The sequence below is a fragment of the Castor canadensis genome, chromosome 8 (assembly GCF_047511655.1).
Source record: "Castor canadensis chromosome 8, mCasCan1.hap1v2, whole genome shotgun sequence".
Lineage (NCBI taxonomy): Eukaryota > Metazoa > Chordata > Mammalia > Rodentia > Castoridae > Castor > Castor canadensis.
In genome coordinates this window covers 21,704,695-21,722,795 of record NC_133393.1, presented here as the reverse complement: position 1 = coordinate 21,722,795, position 18,101 = coordinate 21,704,695, and the positions used below count along the sequence as shown (strand labels likewise).

The following is an 18,101-nucleotide window of genomic DNA, read 5'->3' as shown; positions in this document are numbered from 1 at the left end:
CCTCTTCCCCCTTTCTTAAGTCCACCCTTCCTTTGGCCTTGCCCTCTGTCCTCCCACCTGACTTGCTTCCAAGCTCCCTGGTACTATCCTTTCTGCTCACCAGCCAGCTTGAGGCCTTCCCTTCTGCCCTCTCCCTTGTTTTTCCCAAATCCAGCTCTTTCCTACTCATATTCCTCCTTCCTGTGCTCTGACCACCAGGTCCCCACCACCACCACCAAGGCTCCTGACCCCATGACCCCACTCTCTCCCCCTGCAGCTCCTCATCAGGTAATTCTCCTGGTTCCGCTTTGACCACGGGCGGAGGACACTGGGGGAGGTGACTCCGGACCACTGCAGGTTGGTCATGAAGCCCACCCCTTCAAACTTTCTGGAGCCTCTCCCCTTTCACTGCTGCCCTCTACACCCACAGAACCTCCACAGTCCCTGTCTCCCTGCCCGCCCCCCCGCCCCCAAAGCACCACCAGAGAGCACTTTCTGACACTCCCCACAACCACCCTATGATGCCTTAGCAGTACTGAGTTTCACCCAGCACATTAACAGGTCCCACCCCTTCCCACCAAACCCACCCCTTCTAGCCTCTTCCTGACTACACTCTCCTTTTCCTCTACCTCTCCAGTGTATGTCTGTCACCCCCCATTTCACCAGAGCGTCCTGGGCAGGGGGTGGTTTGGGATGTTGGGGTAGGTTTAATAGGGTGGAGGGGATGATGGGTTGGGGGCCCTGGCCATAGGGGCTGTGCCAACTGCAGCAGGTACGTTGGGGTTTCCTCTTTCTTCCTTCCTTAACCCTGGTTCTCTACCCTCCTTCCTGATCCTCTTCTCTTGCGCTCTTCCTCATCCCTTAGTCTTGTGAGGTAGAAAGTGTCTGGGCTCATGTTAGTCCACAGTGGGCAAGAACTGGAAGTGTTGGGAATGGGTGGTTAGTTAACTTAGGGCACTTTGAGAGACACTGGAAAAAGATGCTGTTGAAATGTCCTGACAGTAGGCAGGTGGCATAAGGTTGGACAAAATGGAAATCTTGGACAGATGTTAAGCCATGGACTTGCCTGTGTGGCTTGGGAGTTAGAAGTGAAGTGAGCTGGTGGAGTGGCTCAAGTGGGAGAGCATCTGCCTAGTAAAGCATGAGACCCTGAGTTCAAAACCCCATACCACAAAAAAAAAAAAAAAAAAAAAAAGAAAGAAAAAGAAAAAAAACAGTACTGCCAAAAAAAAAAAAAAAAAAAAAAAAGCTGAGACAGTTTCCTGGGCTCAGTAGCCATGCTGACTCCCAGGGAGACATGCCAAGAACAGCATGCTAAATGACCTCTCTGTTCTTGTCAGAGCTCACATCCCCAGGTTGCTAATGCCACTCACGCGCCCCCCTCCACTCACCCAATGGCTTTGCTGGACACACAATTCTACCTAAAAAGCCAGTAAATGGGAACCTGTCAGCCCCAGACATCATTTCTGAGGTGTTTTATTTCTGTGGGATTGATCTGCAGTGGGCAGTGGCTCCTCACACTGTAATTTTAACTCTCTGCTTGCCTAGCTGTTCTGTTAAAGTAGTTAGTGATCTGTAAACAGATGCTAAAAGGCACCAGGGGACCTCACCATTTAAAGGACTCCTGCAGTGAACTCTTTTGTAAACTGAATAATAGCACCCTAATTTATCTACTTTCTAAATTTGGATTCATGGGGGTGTAGGGGGCATGCCCATGTGCCATCACCAGCACACAAGCAGAGGGAAGGGAATCTGAAGGTTCCTTTCCCTACTCTCCTGCCACGTATACTCAGGGTATCCTATCACACGTAATCTTCTCTTTCACTGACTGGCAGTGTGTGAAATACCCAGCAAGCTAACTGGGAAGCCTGGCCTAAGGCCAGGGTTTGGGTGACCTTCTTAGAGATGAGTTCTTGATCCTGGGATAGAAGAGAGAGCTGATCTGAGAGCCCTTACTGTGTCCTTTAGAGTTATGGTCATATATACCTATATGTTGCCAGGCCTAAATCCCCTGTGGGCTAAGAATTAATCTGGACATTTGCAATTTCTCCCTCTGCAACTTGGCTACTGATGTAAAAAATTAGTTTTAAGCTACAATTTTAAAAAGCCAAGTAAGTAACCAGGAATATGGGGAAACTCAGTGGTTTTTTCTCTCCCAGCAGAGGAACAGAAGGTCAGGCTGAGGGCAGGAACCAGGAATTGGTCCAGGAACCATAGGAGGTGATGAGAATAGGACCAGGAGTGGGCACAGAGTCTGGCACCCCTCCCTCACCCTCCAACTGGGAGCCCAGGGAGAGGGAATGAAAGGAAGATGGGGGTAGAAAGGAATGGAGCCAGTTTCTGTTTCCTGGGGATGCAGAGATTGGGGCCCGCTGTGTCCATACAGAAGCTCTCAGTCATTTCCGCCAAGTGTGTGCGGGGAGCCTTCCCACAAGATTTTCCCTTCCCATATCAACTTCCCTGAATCCCCTTCCTTTCCCCCCCAGTACAGTTAAACCTCTCTAATTTGGGATGTTATATTTGAGAAGATGGCCACTCTGAATAAGTGACAAAACTGAATGACAGTGTCTATTTAATGAAATGCATGTCTTCAAAATATATACAGTAAGTAGAACTTGGTGAACAAAGCGCTTTTCACTTAGGCCCTCAGGGAGCATGCCTTAATGATGAGTAGATAGGACTGAAAAGTCTGTTTGCTGGTATAGGTTAAATATCCCCTCCCACAGACACATTTCCAGCGCTAATTTGCTTAGCACACCCTTTCTTCACAGATAAAGGAAAACTCAAGTCCAGTTTTTGTTCAAATCATGAAAAAAATTCCAAACCCACAGGGGTTTGGATTAATGAGGTTTTGCTGTACTGCCTCCCCTGGCTCCTCAATACAAAGTTCCTACCTGGGACTGGAGGTGGGCTGGGAGTGGGTTCCATGAGGAGGGTGGGCTGGGCAGGGTAAAGCTATCAGGTTAAGTTGGGGGTGAGGAGGGAGCTTACTGCTTTTGAGCTGGTTTCTTGGTAAGACTCTGGGTTGAAGGTTTGAAGATCTCTGTTAGGAGTTTGGGGGTGAGATTCTCTCCCTGATCCCAGAGGCTCCTGCAGGTGAGAAACAAAACGGGGATTGTCCTTGGAGGAGGGGGTGGACATGATTGTGAAGTAGGCAGGCTAGGGGGAGGCCACTGCTAGGGGCTGGCATCCAGGCCTCCACGAAGCGTCTCAATAAGTCCGCGCTCTCCTCTTTGGTGTCTTGCAGGAGAGGCAGCTTCCCCCCTTGGGTCCAACAAACCCGCGTGTGACGCTGGCCCCACCTTGGAACGGCCTGGCCCCCCCAGCCCCACCCCCCCCACCCCGGCTGCAGATCACGGAGAACGGCGAGTTCCGAAACACCGCAGACCACTAGCCCACCCAGCATCACAGACCTTCTCCTTCCCCATGTACCTCACCCTGGAACAGCTCCAACCACCAGGACTGGATGTCACCGAGGGACAGCGGGATTGCCTCCTTGGGGGGCACTGATCCCTCCATCCCCACTGCACCATTTCCAGGAGGGGGAGCAGGGACACTCAGCCACCCTCTTTCCTTCCTGTCGGGGTGCTGCCCCCTCTCTGACCCCCAGGGACCCTTGCCCTAGGATACCACCTACCCCACACAGACCCCTTAACTACGGGGTGCTATCCCCATCCTCTGCCTCATCGTTCCCCTGAGCACTGGGGGACAGACCCTCACCCCCACTCTGGGGGTGTGGCACCTCCAAACTTTCAACTTCAGGGTGATTTTTTTAGCAGTAACCAGAGCTGACAATCTAACTTCCCTCCACCGCCCCATTTTGGCCTCCTCTGCCCCCCTTCTTATGGGGAGGGGACCCCGGGTGATGGGGCCCTATTACCCCTTGATTTCTCAGGAGCGTCTGGGGGGGGCTCAGCACGCACAAACTCCTTCTCCTCCTACCACTCTTAAATTTACTCCCTCCCCACCCAGAACCCAGATGGGGTGGAGGGGGCCACCGGGGCAGGGAGGGGGCGGCAAGGGAGGAATGGGAGTTGTCTCCCCTTCCTCCCACACCTGATCTGCTCTCGGCTGGTCCCAGAGCGGGGTGAGGGGGCTTATGCCCCCCCCTCCCCCAGTGTGTTGGGTGGGGTGGAATTGAGGTTAGGGTGAGGGGTTAGGGTTTAGGAAGGTGTGTATGTTGGGGAGGACAGACTAGTTGATCTGCCTGTGCCCTGACACACACAGTCCCCCTGCCCCTCCCCTCTCTCTTGGTCTCTACTTCCAGGGGGAGGGGGGAACTTACTCTAGGAAAAGCCATGTCTCTCTCCCCCAGGGTGGGGAACCTGTGTTGGAGGAGGGGTGTTGGGGGGGGCCCCCTTCCATGACTCTGTCCCCTAGGGGGAGGTAGGACAGGGCTGGGCTTCCCTCTCATCCTCCCCCTGCCCGAGTCTCCTTACACCTCCCTTCCTCCCCGCCAGCTCCACAATTTTTCGGTGTTTCTCTGTACATAGCTCTCTGGCGGGATAGGGGAGGTAGGATGGACGGGGTTTGGGTGGGTAGCCCATGGGAGGGGAGAAGCCCCTCCTTGGCACCCCCTCTTACCTGACTGCTGTCCCCTACCCAGCCTTTGCCCCTTCTTTCTTGTTTGGTATTGAGACTCTTCCCAGACTCCACTCTTCTTTCTTTTGTATGGACAGTTCCCCTTCAGTCCCATCCCCCTACAGACATACACCCAGCCGGGGCCAAATTTATACTTATATAAAAGTTGTAAATATGTGAAATTTTATCCCTGTGCCCTTTCCTCTGCTTTCCCAACCTCAGACCCTGCCCCTGGACCCCCACCCTTCTTCCTCTTTTCTTTGGCTGTTGTAATTATCTGGGGTTTGTACTGTACATATCCGGGGTGTGTGTGTGTGGGCTAGGGGCGACCCCTCTGTATAGAGCTTCCTGGCCCCCTCCCCCCCCCGCCCCTCCGCTTCCCTCCCCACCCAGCACCTTAATGGTAGGGAGATGCTCTTCCTACCTGTTTTATTTTGTTTTCTCGTTCCCCCTCTTTCAGCTTTCTCTATCCCCCCACCACTGCCCCCTTTTATCCACTCCCAGCCCCATTTCCTTTTTTTCTGGAGTGTGTGGTGAAACAGAAAAAAAAAATCATGTTTAATAAACGGAGATTGTTCTTTTATTGCTGCGCTGACTTTCTTAGCCTGGGGTCTCAGGACCAACCAGAAGAGTGACAGGACCTATTTTTTGAGAAAACGCTGACAGCCTGAGAGCAAAACTATATGTATCCCTAACTGGTGGCCAGTCTCCTCGTCACTGTCGCTATCCCACCCTGCGAGATTTATTCGATTTTAAGAGCGGGGTCTTGCCCTGGCCAAACCTTCCGTCTAGCCCTCCTCTCACTGCTTCCCTTAGCCCAAGGGGGAGCAGAGGTAGAGAACAGCGGCGGTATCTGATAGAAGAGTCCAAGTCTATTATACCTACATATATTTTTAACTGACTAGAACTAAGATTTCACTGTTGGCTAAAATGCTTCCATGCGAAATGGAGCAAAGAGCCTGGGTCCTTGACAAACGTGGGTTCCAGGCCAGCCGAACGGCTCTTTCAGCCTGTTTCCCTCGCATGGAAACAGGACGGCAACACCTACCTCCATGGCTCGTGGGACAAGAGGTGATGCGAGCCAATGCCGAGCCCACCCAGTAGGTGCCAAGTTAATATCGCCCCTCTCAACTCCTACCGCGGGGCGGACGTTACGCTTAATCACCAGGAGACGCAGCTTTCCGGGACAGCGGACGGGCTGCACTCTCAAAAGTCCGGGCTCCCGACCTTCCGCGGCGATAGAGACCCCAGCAGTTCCCCAGACACCCACCCTCGAGGCTCCGGGACCCAGGGCCTCCTTCCAGCCTACTGTTCTCGCCACACAACCAATCAGCATGAGGCTTGTAGGACGCTTCTCTCCAATTGGCTGCGGTCCTAGCTCCACTCCGTGCGCCGAGCGCGGGCGTCCGGCGGGGAGGTGGCGACTTCCGGCCGGGAGGGCGTAGTTGTATTGGTACGGCGAGGTCGGACAGCGTGTGTAACGGTGGGGGCGTGTCGGCAGTGCAGGCAACCGTGCGGGGATTTCTGGTGTAGGGGTGGTCAGGGCTTCCCGGGAGCCGGCCTTTGTGCGTAGCGTGAGGCAGACGGGACGGCGGGACAGGCGTCTCGGGGCGGTGAGGTCAGGCGCGTGGCTAAAGGACCTCCTCATCTTTACAGGGCCTGGAAGTTAAAACCCCGGTTAGTGTTTTGTTGGTTTTGTTTTTGGTGAGCGGGACTGATCAGAACGGGTGCCTCTGCTCCTAACTGAAAAGTGTGTGCGGTGGGGGGGGGGCCGGAGAGGGGAGGGCATCTCCGCTTGCCACTGGATGCTCTTCCTGCCCATCTCCTTGTAGCCAGTGGCCTTCAGATGTGGCAAGTAGTAGATCAGTGCTCAGAGATTCTTAGACAACTAGAAACTTCAGGTGGTGGAATTTCAGCCCGTGGAGGAGCCTCCTACCATTCAGTTCTTTCCACATCTTCTCCTGGGGGGGGGGGCGGGGCGGGGCGGAGGGGAGCACATTTGAGGAGACACGTTTTTTCTCAAATAGAACTTCTGTGACTCCCATTTCTTGCCTCCACAGCCTTCGACCCGCGGAGTTTGTCTCCATACTTCTGTCTCTTCCTGACCTTCTGGGATCTCTGCCTTTCCAGGAGGCCATGGATACATCGACACCTTTGCCTCCCTCATCCTCCTCTCCGATCTGCAACCCAGCCCGAAGGACGATCCAGATCGAGTTCCCTCAGCATAGCTCATCGCTGCTGGAATCTCTGAACCGTCACAGGCTAGAGGGAAAGTTCTGTGATGTATCTCTTCTGGTGCAGGGCCGAGAACTCAGAGCACACAAAGCAGTGTTGGCTGCTGCTTCTCCTTACTTCCACGACAAACTGCTTCTGGGGGATGCACCACGACTCACCCTGCCAAGTGTCATTGAAGCTGATGCTTTTGAGGGGCTGCTTCAACTCATTTATTCTGGGCATCTCCGCTTGCCACTGGATGCTCTCCCTGCCCATCTCCTTGTAGCCAGTGGCCTTCAGATGTGGCAAGTAGTAGATCAGTGCTCAGAGATTCTTAGACAACTAGAAACTTCAGGTGGTGGAATTTCAGCCCGTGGAGGAACCTCCTACCATTCAGTTCTTTCCACATCTTCTCCAGGAGGTTGGTGTATTCGCTCTTCCTCTTTCCAGGCTCCAGTGCAGTCCTCTGCTTCTACTGAGAGTCCTGCTTCTACTGAGAGTCCCATTGGAGGAGAGGAGAGTGAACTGGGAGAAGTGTTACAAATTCAGGTGGAGGAAGAAGAGGAGGAGGAGGAAGATGAAGATGAAGAAGAGGAGGACCAGGGGTCAGCAGCCTCACTCTCTCAGGCTCCTCAACCTCAGAGGGTATCAGGGGCTTTTGCCCATACTCGAGGATCTCACCCACTCATACCTGCTCCTCCTCGCAGGCTTCCAGAGAGTGAGAGTGCTACAGTTGAGCCTCCTGCCCCTCCTACTGCACTGTCTCCCAAAATCTTCTACATTAAGCAGGAACCCTTTGAACCCAAGGAGGAGATACCAGGAGTTGGAACTCAATCTGGAGGAGCAAAGGAGGAGACCAAAGCATTTACTGGAGGGGATGCTGAAGGAAATGGGGAGCTAAGGTTCTTATTGCCCTCGGGAGCAGGGACAACATCTGGGGGAGGAGGTCCATCCTGGAAACCCGTGGATCTTCATGGGAATGAAATTCTGTCAGGGGGAGGAGGACCTGGAGGAGCAGGGCAGGCTGTACATGGCCCTGTGAAGCTAGGGGGGGCACCCCCTGCAGATGGAAAACGCTTTGGTTGTTTGTGTGGGAAGCGGTTTGCAGTAAAGCCAAAACGTGACCGACATATCATGTTGACCTTTAGCCTTAGGCCTTTTGGCTGTGGCATCTGCAACAAGCGTTTCAAGTTGAAGCATCATCTGACAGAGCACATGAAGACCCATGCTGGAGCCCTTCATGCCTGTCCCCATTGTGGTCGTCGGTTCCGGGTCCATGCCTGTTTTCTTCGCCACCGGGACCTGTGCAAGGGTCAAGGCTGGGCCACTGCCCACTGGACTTACAAGTGACTGCTAAAGCCATATACCAACTTCTAGGACAGTATAGCCACTGCTGCTGATGGATTCTTACCCTCTTGTTTTTGGGTATGGGTCTCAGCCTGACAGATTGGGAAGCTCAAGATTTCTCATCCCAGGTCTTTGTTAACCACCCTATAGAAAAGTGGTTTATAGGCCATACTTAAATTGATCAATTGCCTGCGATGGACCTTCTTTTTGTAGTGTTGATATCCATTGAGGAAACCGGACTTCAGATTAGAAGGTTGGTGAGAGAAGAGTTAGAGCATAATGACATAATGGTAACTTTTATTTAGTTTCCATGAGGAGTTAAAGGAGCTGGTCTCCATCGAGGAATATGTTTGATTCAGAGCTCAAATAATTCAGAGACTAAGCTCTAAGTGTTCCTCTTCCTCATTATTGCTAGAAAATGGGAACAGAATTCTTTTTATGTGCTTCTTTTTGTACCTTTCCAGAAGCCCCTCAGATTGTTCATGTGTTCTCACTAGTATCACTAGTAGACATCTTCCCGGTGCTTTTTTTTTTAATGTTGTAGTTGAGCACTTTAACAAAATGAGCATTCCATGTGTTATTCCTAGAACCCCCTTTAATAGAGGGTATTCCTTCAACAGCCTGTGCCTCTTGCCTACCTTTGACCACCACTGATAACTTGTTTATTGATCACCGTGATGTGACCAGTGAACTCAGGAGATGGCATCTGACTTAAAATGCTCTCAGGGTAGCACTACTGCTCTGTGAACAAGTTGCCATGGTTAGAGGGACTCAGGGCTGGGGCTGAGGCTGCACATGCTAAATAAAGACTAGAAAGTAACTGAATAGTGAGACCACACTGCCTCCTTTTCCATCCCACCCACATTTGATAGAGACCGCCCTGTATTGAGATGTGGAGGGGTAGATATTAGAACGGGGGGTGGAGGGAGATTTAATAGTTACTTAATTTCTTCTAATAAACTTTGCCCTGGAACCTAAACTGACATTGAACTGTTCTGAGTAATTTGTGTGGAAGAGATGTGAGAACAGAACTGCAAAGATAAGTGTGTTCCTTTTGCAGCCAGGTTATGTTGATGTAAGAAGAATGGGATGGTTTCAAAGATACTTCATAGTCAGAGCACACTGTCCAGGACTTAGACCCTGACCTGCCACTGAATAACCTTGGGTAAGTTACTTTACCTTTCAGAGTCAGAACTATTACCGATATTTGGTTCTCTGTTATCTTTTTTGTTTGCTTGAAATAGGGTCTCACTATGTAGTCCAGGCTAGCCTCAAGCTTGTGATCTTCCTGTCTGCCTCAAGTACTAGGATTACTGGTGTGTACCATTACAGTCTGACTTTGGCTTTTTTTTTTTAGTACTGGGGTTTGAACTCAGGGCCTCACACTTGCTAGGCAAGCACTCTACCACTTGAGAGCCACTCCACAGCCTCTTCTGTCTTCTTTTTTAAAAGGGTTTGGTTCACATCATCTTTGCCTATGATACTTCCCAATTTCCTATGTTATATAATGTTTGGCTATTGTTCCACAAACATTTAGTGCAAACACTATGCTAGACCCGATTAATACTCTGTCCTCAGAGTTCACAGCTACTACTGAAACTAGACAAATAATTACAGTGTGGTATAAGTCTGGGATAGTGGGCAGTATGAGCTATTTTAGTGGCAAAAAGGAAGTTGAGTTAAAGACCTTCTTTATAGGTCAGCAGAGGTTTCACAAACAATTGGAAATATGCCAAGAGTGTGATCATGAGTGTAGGTAACAACTGATGTGGGGATGGTAAACAAAAAGAGAACCTATCTCTTACTTCTAGAGGTAGGGCTAGAAGTAATAGCCTTCCTCAAGTGTGTGCCTCAAAAGTTGTTAGGTACAGCACTCAGAAGAAACATGACTTTGTGGCTAAGAAGGTGAATTCCAGCTGGGATTTGTCATCCTCTTGAATGAGCCATGCCATGGTCCTACCCCCATGGTAAGGACTGTGAATGCATTGGGAAAGAAAGTCCCACCAGCTACTCTTCTTGACATTCTTTCTGTAGGTAACTATATCCTTTGGTCATATAAATCCTTTGGTCATATAAATCCTTTAGCTGCAAGCTTGGAAGCTGACTCTGGCCAGCCTTATCAAAACAAGAATTTATGTAAGGATATGTCCTGAAATGGAAGGACCTGAGGACCAGCCTTCAAAAAGACAAGACCTGGCTCAGCTCCAGGTGTCCGTGGTGAGCAGGAATGCCTGAGCATACATGATAACTCATTCTTGGGTTTCCTGGTGCTGGAGATAGAATCCAGGGCCTTGCACATGCTAAGCATGGACTCTACCACTGAGCTAAGCCCCAGCTCTGATTTTTGTTTCTTGTGTCGCTGATGTAAAGATAGAATTTCTCAGGAGAGAACTTTGAGCTTAAGGTCCACCTTCTGGCCAGAGCACCTTGATCATATTTTCCTTTTGTATGTCAGTATGGCAGCAAAGTGGGTATGGAAGCTTCAAAGGGAAATTAAAGTCCTGGGACAGAAGAGTGGAGAGTTGGTTGCAGGTCTGCCCACAGCATTAAGCAGCCCACCTTAGTCTCCATTTGTTACATGTCTGAGGCGCCTTAATGGGTGTTTAAGAAATGTTGAACTGCTTAACTTCCTTCTACTTCAGCCTGCCAAACCTAAGGCAGAATTGCTTTCTCCCTCTCCTTCATCCCTATAACACTTTGTTATTACTTCTTTCAAACCAATTAAGAGCTTTTTAGGTATTATATGGAAAACTAATGTGATAAAAGTTTGTTTTGTGTTTGAGAAAGATTTTCTTTTAAGTAAACTTTAGCTTGTTTCCTCTTTGCCTCTGTCCTTTTCTCCTAATAATGGAAGTGATGTCCCTTCTGTCAAGGATAACCTTATTCCCAGAGCCTTTGTTCTTTTAGTTATCCCCTCTCTTCTGTACCTTCACCCTCTTTATCTCTGTAGTTCCTTAGCATTTAACTATGCTCAGTAGGTTGTGAGAATTAATACTTGTAAAATATTTAGAACAGAGGCTTGGGAGTGAGATCAGTAGTTGTCAGTTCCCCACACCTTTTCACAGACCAGTCTCTCTGGAAGAGATCGCATAACATAAGGAAACATATTTCAGCTAAATTGAAAATGAGGCATGTTGTACTCAATAAGGATTAGATGTTATCCTTATTGTTGTTACCTGTTTCTTAAAGATACAGTTCTTCAAGGGCTCTTTTTTTTTCTTTTTGATGGTACTGGTTTTTGAACTCTGGGCCTCACTCTTTTTAGGCAGGCGTTCTACCACTATAGCTACTCTGCCAGTCCTTTTTTGTAGTGGGTATTTTCCAGATAAAGTCTCAAACTGTTTGCCCAGGCTGGCTTTGAACCTTGATCCTCCTGCTCTCTGCCTCCTCAGTAGCTAGGATTTCAGGCGTGAGCTGCTGGCACCCAGCTGTTCAGGGCTCTTTATGCTTTCTTCTAACTTTACATATTTTGGTGGTTTTGTTCACTCTTGAGATAAACCATTTAAATAGTAGTGACCTCCACTGGGATTTCTTCTTTCTTTCCTTCAACAGTAAGTACTTACTGTGTATCCTCAGGCACTGATAAGAGCAGAAAACATTATACAAACTTGGACCCTGGATTATCTCTTAAGAGACCTCTCAAGCATATTGTGTCTACAGTACATTACCACTAGCAAGCTACTTTTCGGTGGTGTCCAGCTTTGTTAATGGTTCCATTATCGACCCAGACACTCGAGGCTGAAACCTGGGAGTATCCCCTGATACCTCTCTCAACTCCCATAATTGTTCTATCAGTGCTATCTTCTGAATATTTCAAATGAATACATTCCTTCATCCTCCCTACTTCCACTGCAGCCTCCTAACTGGTTCTTGGTTTTGTCTTGCTTTCCCTCATATTTTGTTTTATGCGCAATGGCCAGAGTGAGCTTCCTAAAGCAAAAATGTACTGTTTCACCATCCTCCAGCACAGGCCTTTCCTCTGTTTCCTCTTACTGGTTCATGGAAGAGGAGTCCAAATGATCTAGTCCCAGATGCTAGTGTCTTATGGCTCACTGGCTCTCCTAGGCCTCTACTTTTCCTACTTCTCATGCTTATCAGGATGATTCCTATTTTCTTTAGACATGTCAGTTTAACCATAACTTCATCTAGAAATCTCCCTGACTACTAGGCCAAGGTAGGACCTCTACTATATGTTTCGGTAGCTCTAACTTCCCCATATCTTTCTTTTTCCTTTATTGTGATAAAACTAAACACAACATGTATTTACCATCTTTGTTTTTATTACTTATTAGTGTATATTAGTTGTACAAAATAATTTTATTGACATTTTCATACACATATGTAATGTACTTTTATCATAGTCACCCATTACCCTTTCTTGTCCCCCTTCTCACTGGTTCCCTTCCTTTTCCTACATAGTCCTTCTACTTTAATGTCTTGTTTTTAAAATCCAGCTTCTGCATGTGAGAGAAAACGTGATATTTATCTTTCTGAGTCTAACTTATTTCACTGATGATCTCCCTTTCTTTTCATTTCCCTAAAAATGACATTTCATTCTTTATGGATGAATAATACTGTTGTGTATATATAATACATTTTCAAAAATTTAGAACTGTTTATGAATTTGCATGTTATTCTTGCACAAGTCCAGGCTAGTCTCTCTGTCATTCCAATTTTAGTGTATGTGCTGGTAAAGCAAGCACTGACTTCCACATATCTTGCACTTTCCTTTGTTCAGTAATTATTTGCCAGTCCTCCAGTCTACCCATTACATGTGAACACTGCCCTAGGCACAATGGACAATGTCTGTTCTCAAGCTTACTACTAGTGCTATGAAGGAAATAAACCGGGTAATATGGTAAGTTACAGAAAAGGAAGCTGTGCCTTATGCATTGGTCTAATATGCAAAGAAAGAGGGAAGATGGAGCTAGTAAAGTGTTTAGCAAATGCAAAGACTAAGAAAGAGAAAAATTGATTTTTTTTTTTCATCAGGGAGACTGGTGGACCTACAGTATGGAGAGAGAAATGAGATGTGATTGCAGAAGTAGTCTGGGGCTGGGTCACACAGTCCTCGGATCATAAAAAGGAATTTGGATTTGGAAGTATAGGGGAAAGGCTATAAGGAGTTTTAAGTAGGGGAGTAATCAAGAGATTACTGAGTGAATAGTGAAGCATTAGGGAGTAAGAATAGAAGCAGGAAGACCAATTAGACTACTTCAGTAGGGCAGACAAGAGGTGGGTAAAGGCAGCAGAGGTGCAGAGAAGTAGATGAATTAAACCCATTACATTTGAGGCAAGGCTGATAGAAAGAAAGAAACAAACAAACAAAAAAAGACTGATAGAGTGTTCCAGTAGATTAAAATAGAGATTGTGGGAGAGCCAAATCATCAAGGAAGCTCTCTAGGGTTTTGGGCTGAGTAACTGAATGAGAGGTCATTTAATGAGAGAACACAGGAATATAAGAACTTGGATCAAGAGTTTCTCTTGGCCAGGCATGGTGGTACATGCCTGTAATCCCAGCACTTAAGAGGCAGAGGCAGAGGATCATGAGTTGGAGGCCAGCCTAGGCTACATAGTGAGAACCTGTCTGAAAGGAAAAATAGAAAGAAAAAACCCCAAGATCCTTGTTTGGATCACCATAGCTGTTCAGTGGGACAGCTACATGTACTTGTCAAGTGTTCTAGACTAGGAATTGGCAAACTTACTCTAGAAAGGTTCAGGTAGTGCATGTTTCTGGCTTTTCATGCCAAGAAGCAAAATCAAGGATATATGTGTACTTAAAAAAATAAATGACTACAGGAACTTTATTGGCAATTCAAAATACAATAATACGCAATATTTTATAATCAAGGTTCATTGCTTAATTGGGGTTTGAAGTTAGTGTTTCCTGTCATTAAAATCAATTGCAACCAGGAGCCAGTAACCCACATGTATAATCCTAGCTACTTGGGAAGCTGAGATCAGGAGGATCACAGTTCAAGGCCAGTCCTAGCAAATAGTTTGAGAGATCAAATCTCCAAAATAACCAGAGCAAAATGGACTGGAGGTGTGGCTCAAGCAGTAGAACACCTGCTTTGCAAGCATGAAGCCCTGAGTTCAAATCCTAGTCCCACCAAAAAAAAAAAATCAATTTCTAACAATCCAAGAGCCTGTGATTTTATTTACTTGTTAATTTATTTATTTAGCAGTACTAGGGCTTGAACTTGGCCTACACCTTGAGCCACTCTACCAGCCCAGCCCTTTATTCTTTCTTTTCTTTTTTTTTTTTTTGTGATGGGTTTTCTTAAGATAAAGTCTCTGGAACTATTTGCCCAGGCTGGCTTGGAACCACAATCCTCTTGATCTCTGCCTCCTTAGTAGCTAGGATTATAGGTGTGAGCCTATTTTTTTAAATAATCTTCATGATTACACACATTACATGACAGGGTGAGTAAACAAGGCGAGTCAGATAAATAACATTTTCAGCCCATTTAACCAGATGGAGTATTTTGGCATTTTTATGATAAGCAGGTTGAATTCATTGACTTAGGGTAAAAACTGGCAATAGGGTAAAAGCTGGGAATAGAGAATCTTTGCAATTTAAGTTCCTCTCTATTGCTACTCCAAGTATCTCAATTCCTGAACTGCGCTGTGAGTTCTGAAATGGGCACTGCAACATTCTCGAAGATTTCACACCTTAATCTCTTGCCTCTTTAGTTCAGGACCACCTGTCCTCTTTGCTAACACAGGGCACCCACCAGCAATCCTGTTAGTTACTATGGGAAAATAAAACTGTGTGTTCAAGCATGAATTGAAACTCTCATGTCCAGTAAAACAGAGGTCCTAACTAATTGCTTTCATGACCAGTGACTCCTGGATAATGGTTTTTCATAGCAAAAACCAAGAGATCAGGCAATTCTGATCATCCTGACTAGTTTATCATTATATACATACAAGGTATATTTAAGGCCGATCTCAGACCAATTATTGCAACCATAATCCTAAGAAATGTTTCAGTTTTATTGCCTTGAGTTCCTGCAAGATGCCAGACCAAGTAAGAAATCATTCCAAAGCAAAGAGTGCTGGTTCATCTTTTATAGTGAGAGGAATCAAGAAGTAGGAACTAAAACTCCTTCCTCCTAAACTCATCACATTTGATGGTTAGCTTCACAGCCTGAGCTGACAAAATTCCCAGTACTTGATTTCCTGATTTGAAAGATCCATTTTCAAGGTAACCATCAAGGTGAAGAAGAGTTTTCAGATTTTCTTTGCCAGGGCTCATGAACTCTTGTCCTTCAGTAGGAATCTTTTTTGTAGCCCAGGCTTGCCTTAAAATTGTGATCTTCCTGCCTCTACCTCCCAAGTGCTAGAATTGAAAGCCTGCACCACCATCCCTGTTTATTGATCTTTGGACACAGTGCTGATAGCACTTGAGGAAATGTGTGCTTATGTTCCCAGAGCCATTCCCTGAGGCACTTCCTGGCAAACCAGTGAAGTGGGACTGTGCCTTACACCCATGCGTGCTTTCCCAAGGCTTCATGGCTACAGCTGTGGCCCCAAAGCAGATGCTTTTAATTGGGCATATTTATTACTTAGAAGGTATTTGAATAATTGTGTTACATTTTTCTCAATACTTACCTTTTATATAAACTATGTTGTAGATTAAGAACCTGCAATTGAAGGTCATTTGACTTTCAATTGCAGTTAAATAAAATATGGAAATTTCCTTTGCATTTGTATTGAGGTCCAAAAAGCCTGCTGAAATTGTAGTTTGAGTTTAGAGAATAGATCTGCAGCAAATTTGTATGGGAATGGAGATCATGCTTTTGTTTTAACTGTTGATAGTACAGGATATATATAAAGCAGCTTGGTTTACCTATAATTCAAACAACTAAGAACTTTATTGTAGTATAAATTTCCCATATAAGCGCTCTTTTGTGTGTGTGTGTGTGTGTGTGTGTGTGTGTGTGTGGCACTGGGGTTGAACTCGGCCTTATTCCTTGCTAGACAGGTGCTGTACTGCTTGAGCCACTCCACCAGCTCTTATAAGCACTCTTTTGCCTTATAATTTTAGATTAAATTCATCAAGAAATATTACCATGCCTACAGCAAAAACTAATTTCAAAAGACGTTCAGTGTTTGATAATAGTGGTTGTATCAGTGAAATTCCTCAGAAAAAGAGAACCAATGGGATATGTGGAGATCTATAAGCCAGGTATGGTGGTACATGTCTATAATCCCAGCTTTTGGGAGGCTGAGGCAGGATGACCACAAGTTCAGGTGATCCTGGGTTACATAGTAAGACCGTGTCTCAAAAATAAAAACAAAACAAAAGACAAGCTGCTGTTTAAGGGCTGGCATGTGGTTCGGTGGTTCAGTGCTCACCTAGCAAGCACAAAGCCCTTGCATTTGCTCTCCAGCACCACCAAAACAAAAAAATTGGAATCTAAAAGGGATTATTTTTGAAAACCACTAAAACCAGATTGATCTATTAAAAAAAAGTGGGATAAATCAATTATAACATGAATGGTAATGAGATCTTGAAATATATGTTCAAGTGTATATGAAAAGATACTTTCCAGTAATTTGAAACATTAACCAGAACTACTTTTTAGGGTTGAGGCATGGCTCAAGTGATAGAGCACCTGCATAGCAAGCTTGAGGCCCTGAGTTCAAACCCCAATACCAAAAAGCAAAACCTAGTTTTTATAGAATCTTAGAAAAACTATTTTGGTAGAACTAGGATTTGAACTCAGGGCTTTGTGCTTGCAAAGCAGGCACTGAACTGCTTGAGCTATACCTTCAGTCCATTTTGCTTTGGTTATTTTGGAGATGGGGGTCTCCCAAACTTTTTGTCAGGGCTGGCCCTGAACAGTGATCTTCTGGATCTCAGCCTTCCAAGTAGCTAGAATTACAGGTCTGAGTCACCTACACCTAGCTGTTAGTTTTTCAGATAGAGTTCAGGTTAACTTTCCCCGAGCCAGCCTTGCACTGAGATCCTCCTACCTCTACCTCCCAAATGGCTGGGATTACAGATGTGTACCACCATACCTGGTTCTCATTGTCTTTTATTTTTTCATTTTTTGTTGGACTGGGATTTGAACTCAGAGATTTGTACTTGCAAAGCAGATACTCTACCACATGAGTCACACCTCCAATCCATTTTGCTCTGGTTATTTCGGAGATGGGATCTCTCAAAAGATTTGCCTGGGTTGGCCTTGAACCTTGATTTTCCTAATCTTATCCTTCCAAGTAGCTAGCATTACAGGTGTGAACCACTGGTGGTTGGCTCTCATTGTCTTTAAATATGTTTTTTCTGGTCCTAACTCCTGAAGTGAATGAGAAGTGATGAACACCCCTGATGCCCATCTGTGATCTCCAAAGCCATCTACATTAGGGCAAAGGGTGGTTGCTTGCAGAAACTGCTGACTCCACATCCAGAGCAGGCACTTTAATAGGGGAACCTAGGACTCCTTTGCATGTTAAGAGGCATGAAAGTTTTAGAAAATAATGTCATGTCAGCAGGAGCCAGGAACCTATATGAAGGTGTTTTCCACTGAGTAAATTGTGACAATCTGATTACTAAAAGAATAATGGTTGTCTTGGATGAACACATTGAATGGGTGGAAAATGATATTCAGAATGAGAGGAAGCCAAGAAGTTTCATTTTTTTGAGGCAAATGCTAAAATAATTCCTTACTTTGAAAATTAGGGGTGTAGCTCAGTGGTAAAGCGTGTGCTTAGCATGTTCAAAGACCTGGGTTCAATCCCTAGTGAAAGTAAAGGGAGGGAGGAAAAGAAAAAAAATAGTGATTGAAGAAAAGTTATTAAGCTTTATTGATCCAGGGAAGGATTATCATTTGATGTTAATGAAGAAATTGGCTGGGGGTGTAGCTCACTGGTAGAGCATGTGCTTAGCATTTGTGAGTCCTTGGGCTCAATCCCCAGCACCAAAATAAAACACAAAAGCCAACAGGTGATTGTGGTAGACAATCATACAC

The 18,101-nt window shown here is 46.2% G+C and overlaps 3 protein-coding genes and 1 non-coding gene across 22 annotated transcripts in view; 2 read left to right on the top strand and 2 right to left on the bottom strand.

Moving 5' to 3' along the window:
* The window catches only part of Syngap1 (synaptic Ras GTPase activating protein 1), a 32,203-nt gene extending 27,060 nt beyond the window's left edge, over positions 1-5,143 (top strand). For 9 of the 14 annotated variants that reach the window (XM_074082421.1, XM_074082420.1, XM_074082419.1 and 6 more), the window contains one exon: positions 3,227-5,143. In XM_074082421.1, the coding sequence (XP_073938522.1) occupies positions 3,227-3,373 (147 nt within the window). In that variant the 3' untranslated portion in view covers positions 3,374-5,143. Of the gene's footprint in view, positions 1-198; positions 218-256; positions 390-3,226 lie in introns of those variants that run through there. The other 5 variants (XM_074082427.1, XM_074082423.1, XM_074082422.1 and 2 more) reach the window with 4 other exon arrangements.
* On the bottom strand, positions 1,221-6,214 carry LOC141425648 (uncharacterized). The gene is made up of 2 exons (XM_074082435.1): positions 5,609-6,214; positions 1,221-3,069 (listed from the first exon to the last, which is right to left on the bottom strand). The coding sequence occupies exons 1-2, from the start codon at positions 6,206-6,208 to the stop codon at positions 2,938-2,940; spliced, it is 732 nt and encodes a 243-aa protein (XP_073938536.1). The 5' UTR covers positions 6,209-6,214; the 3' UTR covers positions 1,221-2,937.
* The window catches only part of Zbtb9 (zinc finger and BTB domain containing 9), a 51,469-nt gene continuing 39,323 nt past the window's right edge, over positions 5,956-18,101 (top strand). For 2 of the 6 annotated variants that reach the window (XR_012450675.1, XR_012450674.1), the window contains exons 1-3: positions 6,095-6,237; positions 6,621-8,374; positions 9,182-9,286. Coding sequence is in view for 4 of the 6 variants with exons in the window: in XM_074082433.1 (XP_073938534.1) it covers positions 6,697-8,124 (1,428 nt within the window). In the remaining 2 variants the exon portion in view is untranslated. Of the gene's footprint in view, positions 6,044-6,094; positions 6,238-6,620; positions 9,100-9,181; positions 9,287-18,101 lie in introns of those variants that run through there. The other 4 variants (XM_074082433.1, XM_074082434.1, XM_020164097.2 and 1 more) reach the window with 4 other exon arrangements.
* On the bottom strand, positions 12,722-12,824 carry LOC141410551 (U6 spliceosomal RNA). Its single transcript, XR_012435399.1, has one exon. It is a non-coding gene; the product is annotated as a U6 spliceosomal RNA (small nuclear RNA).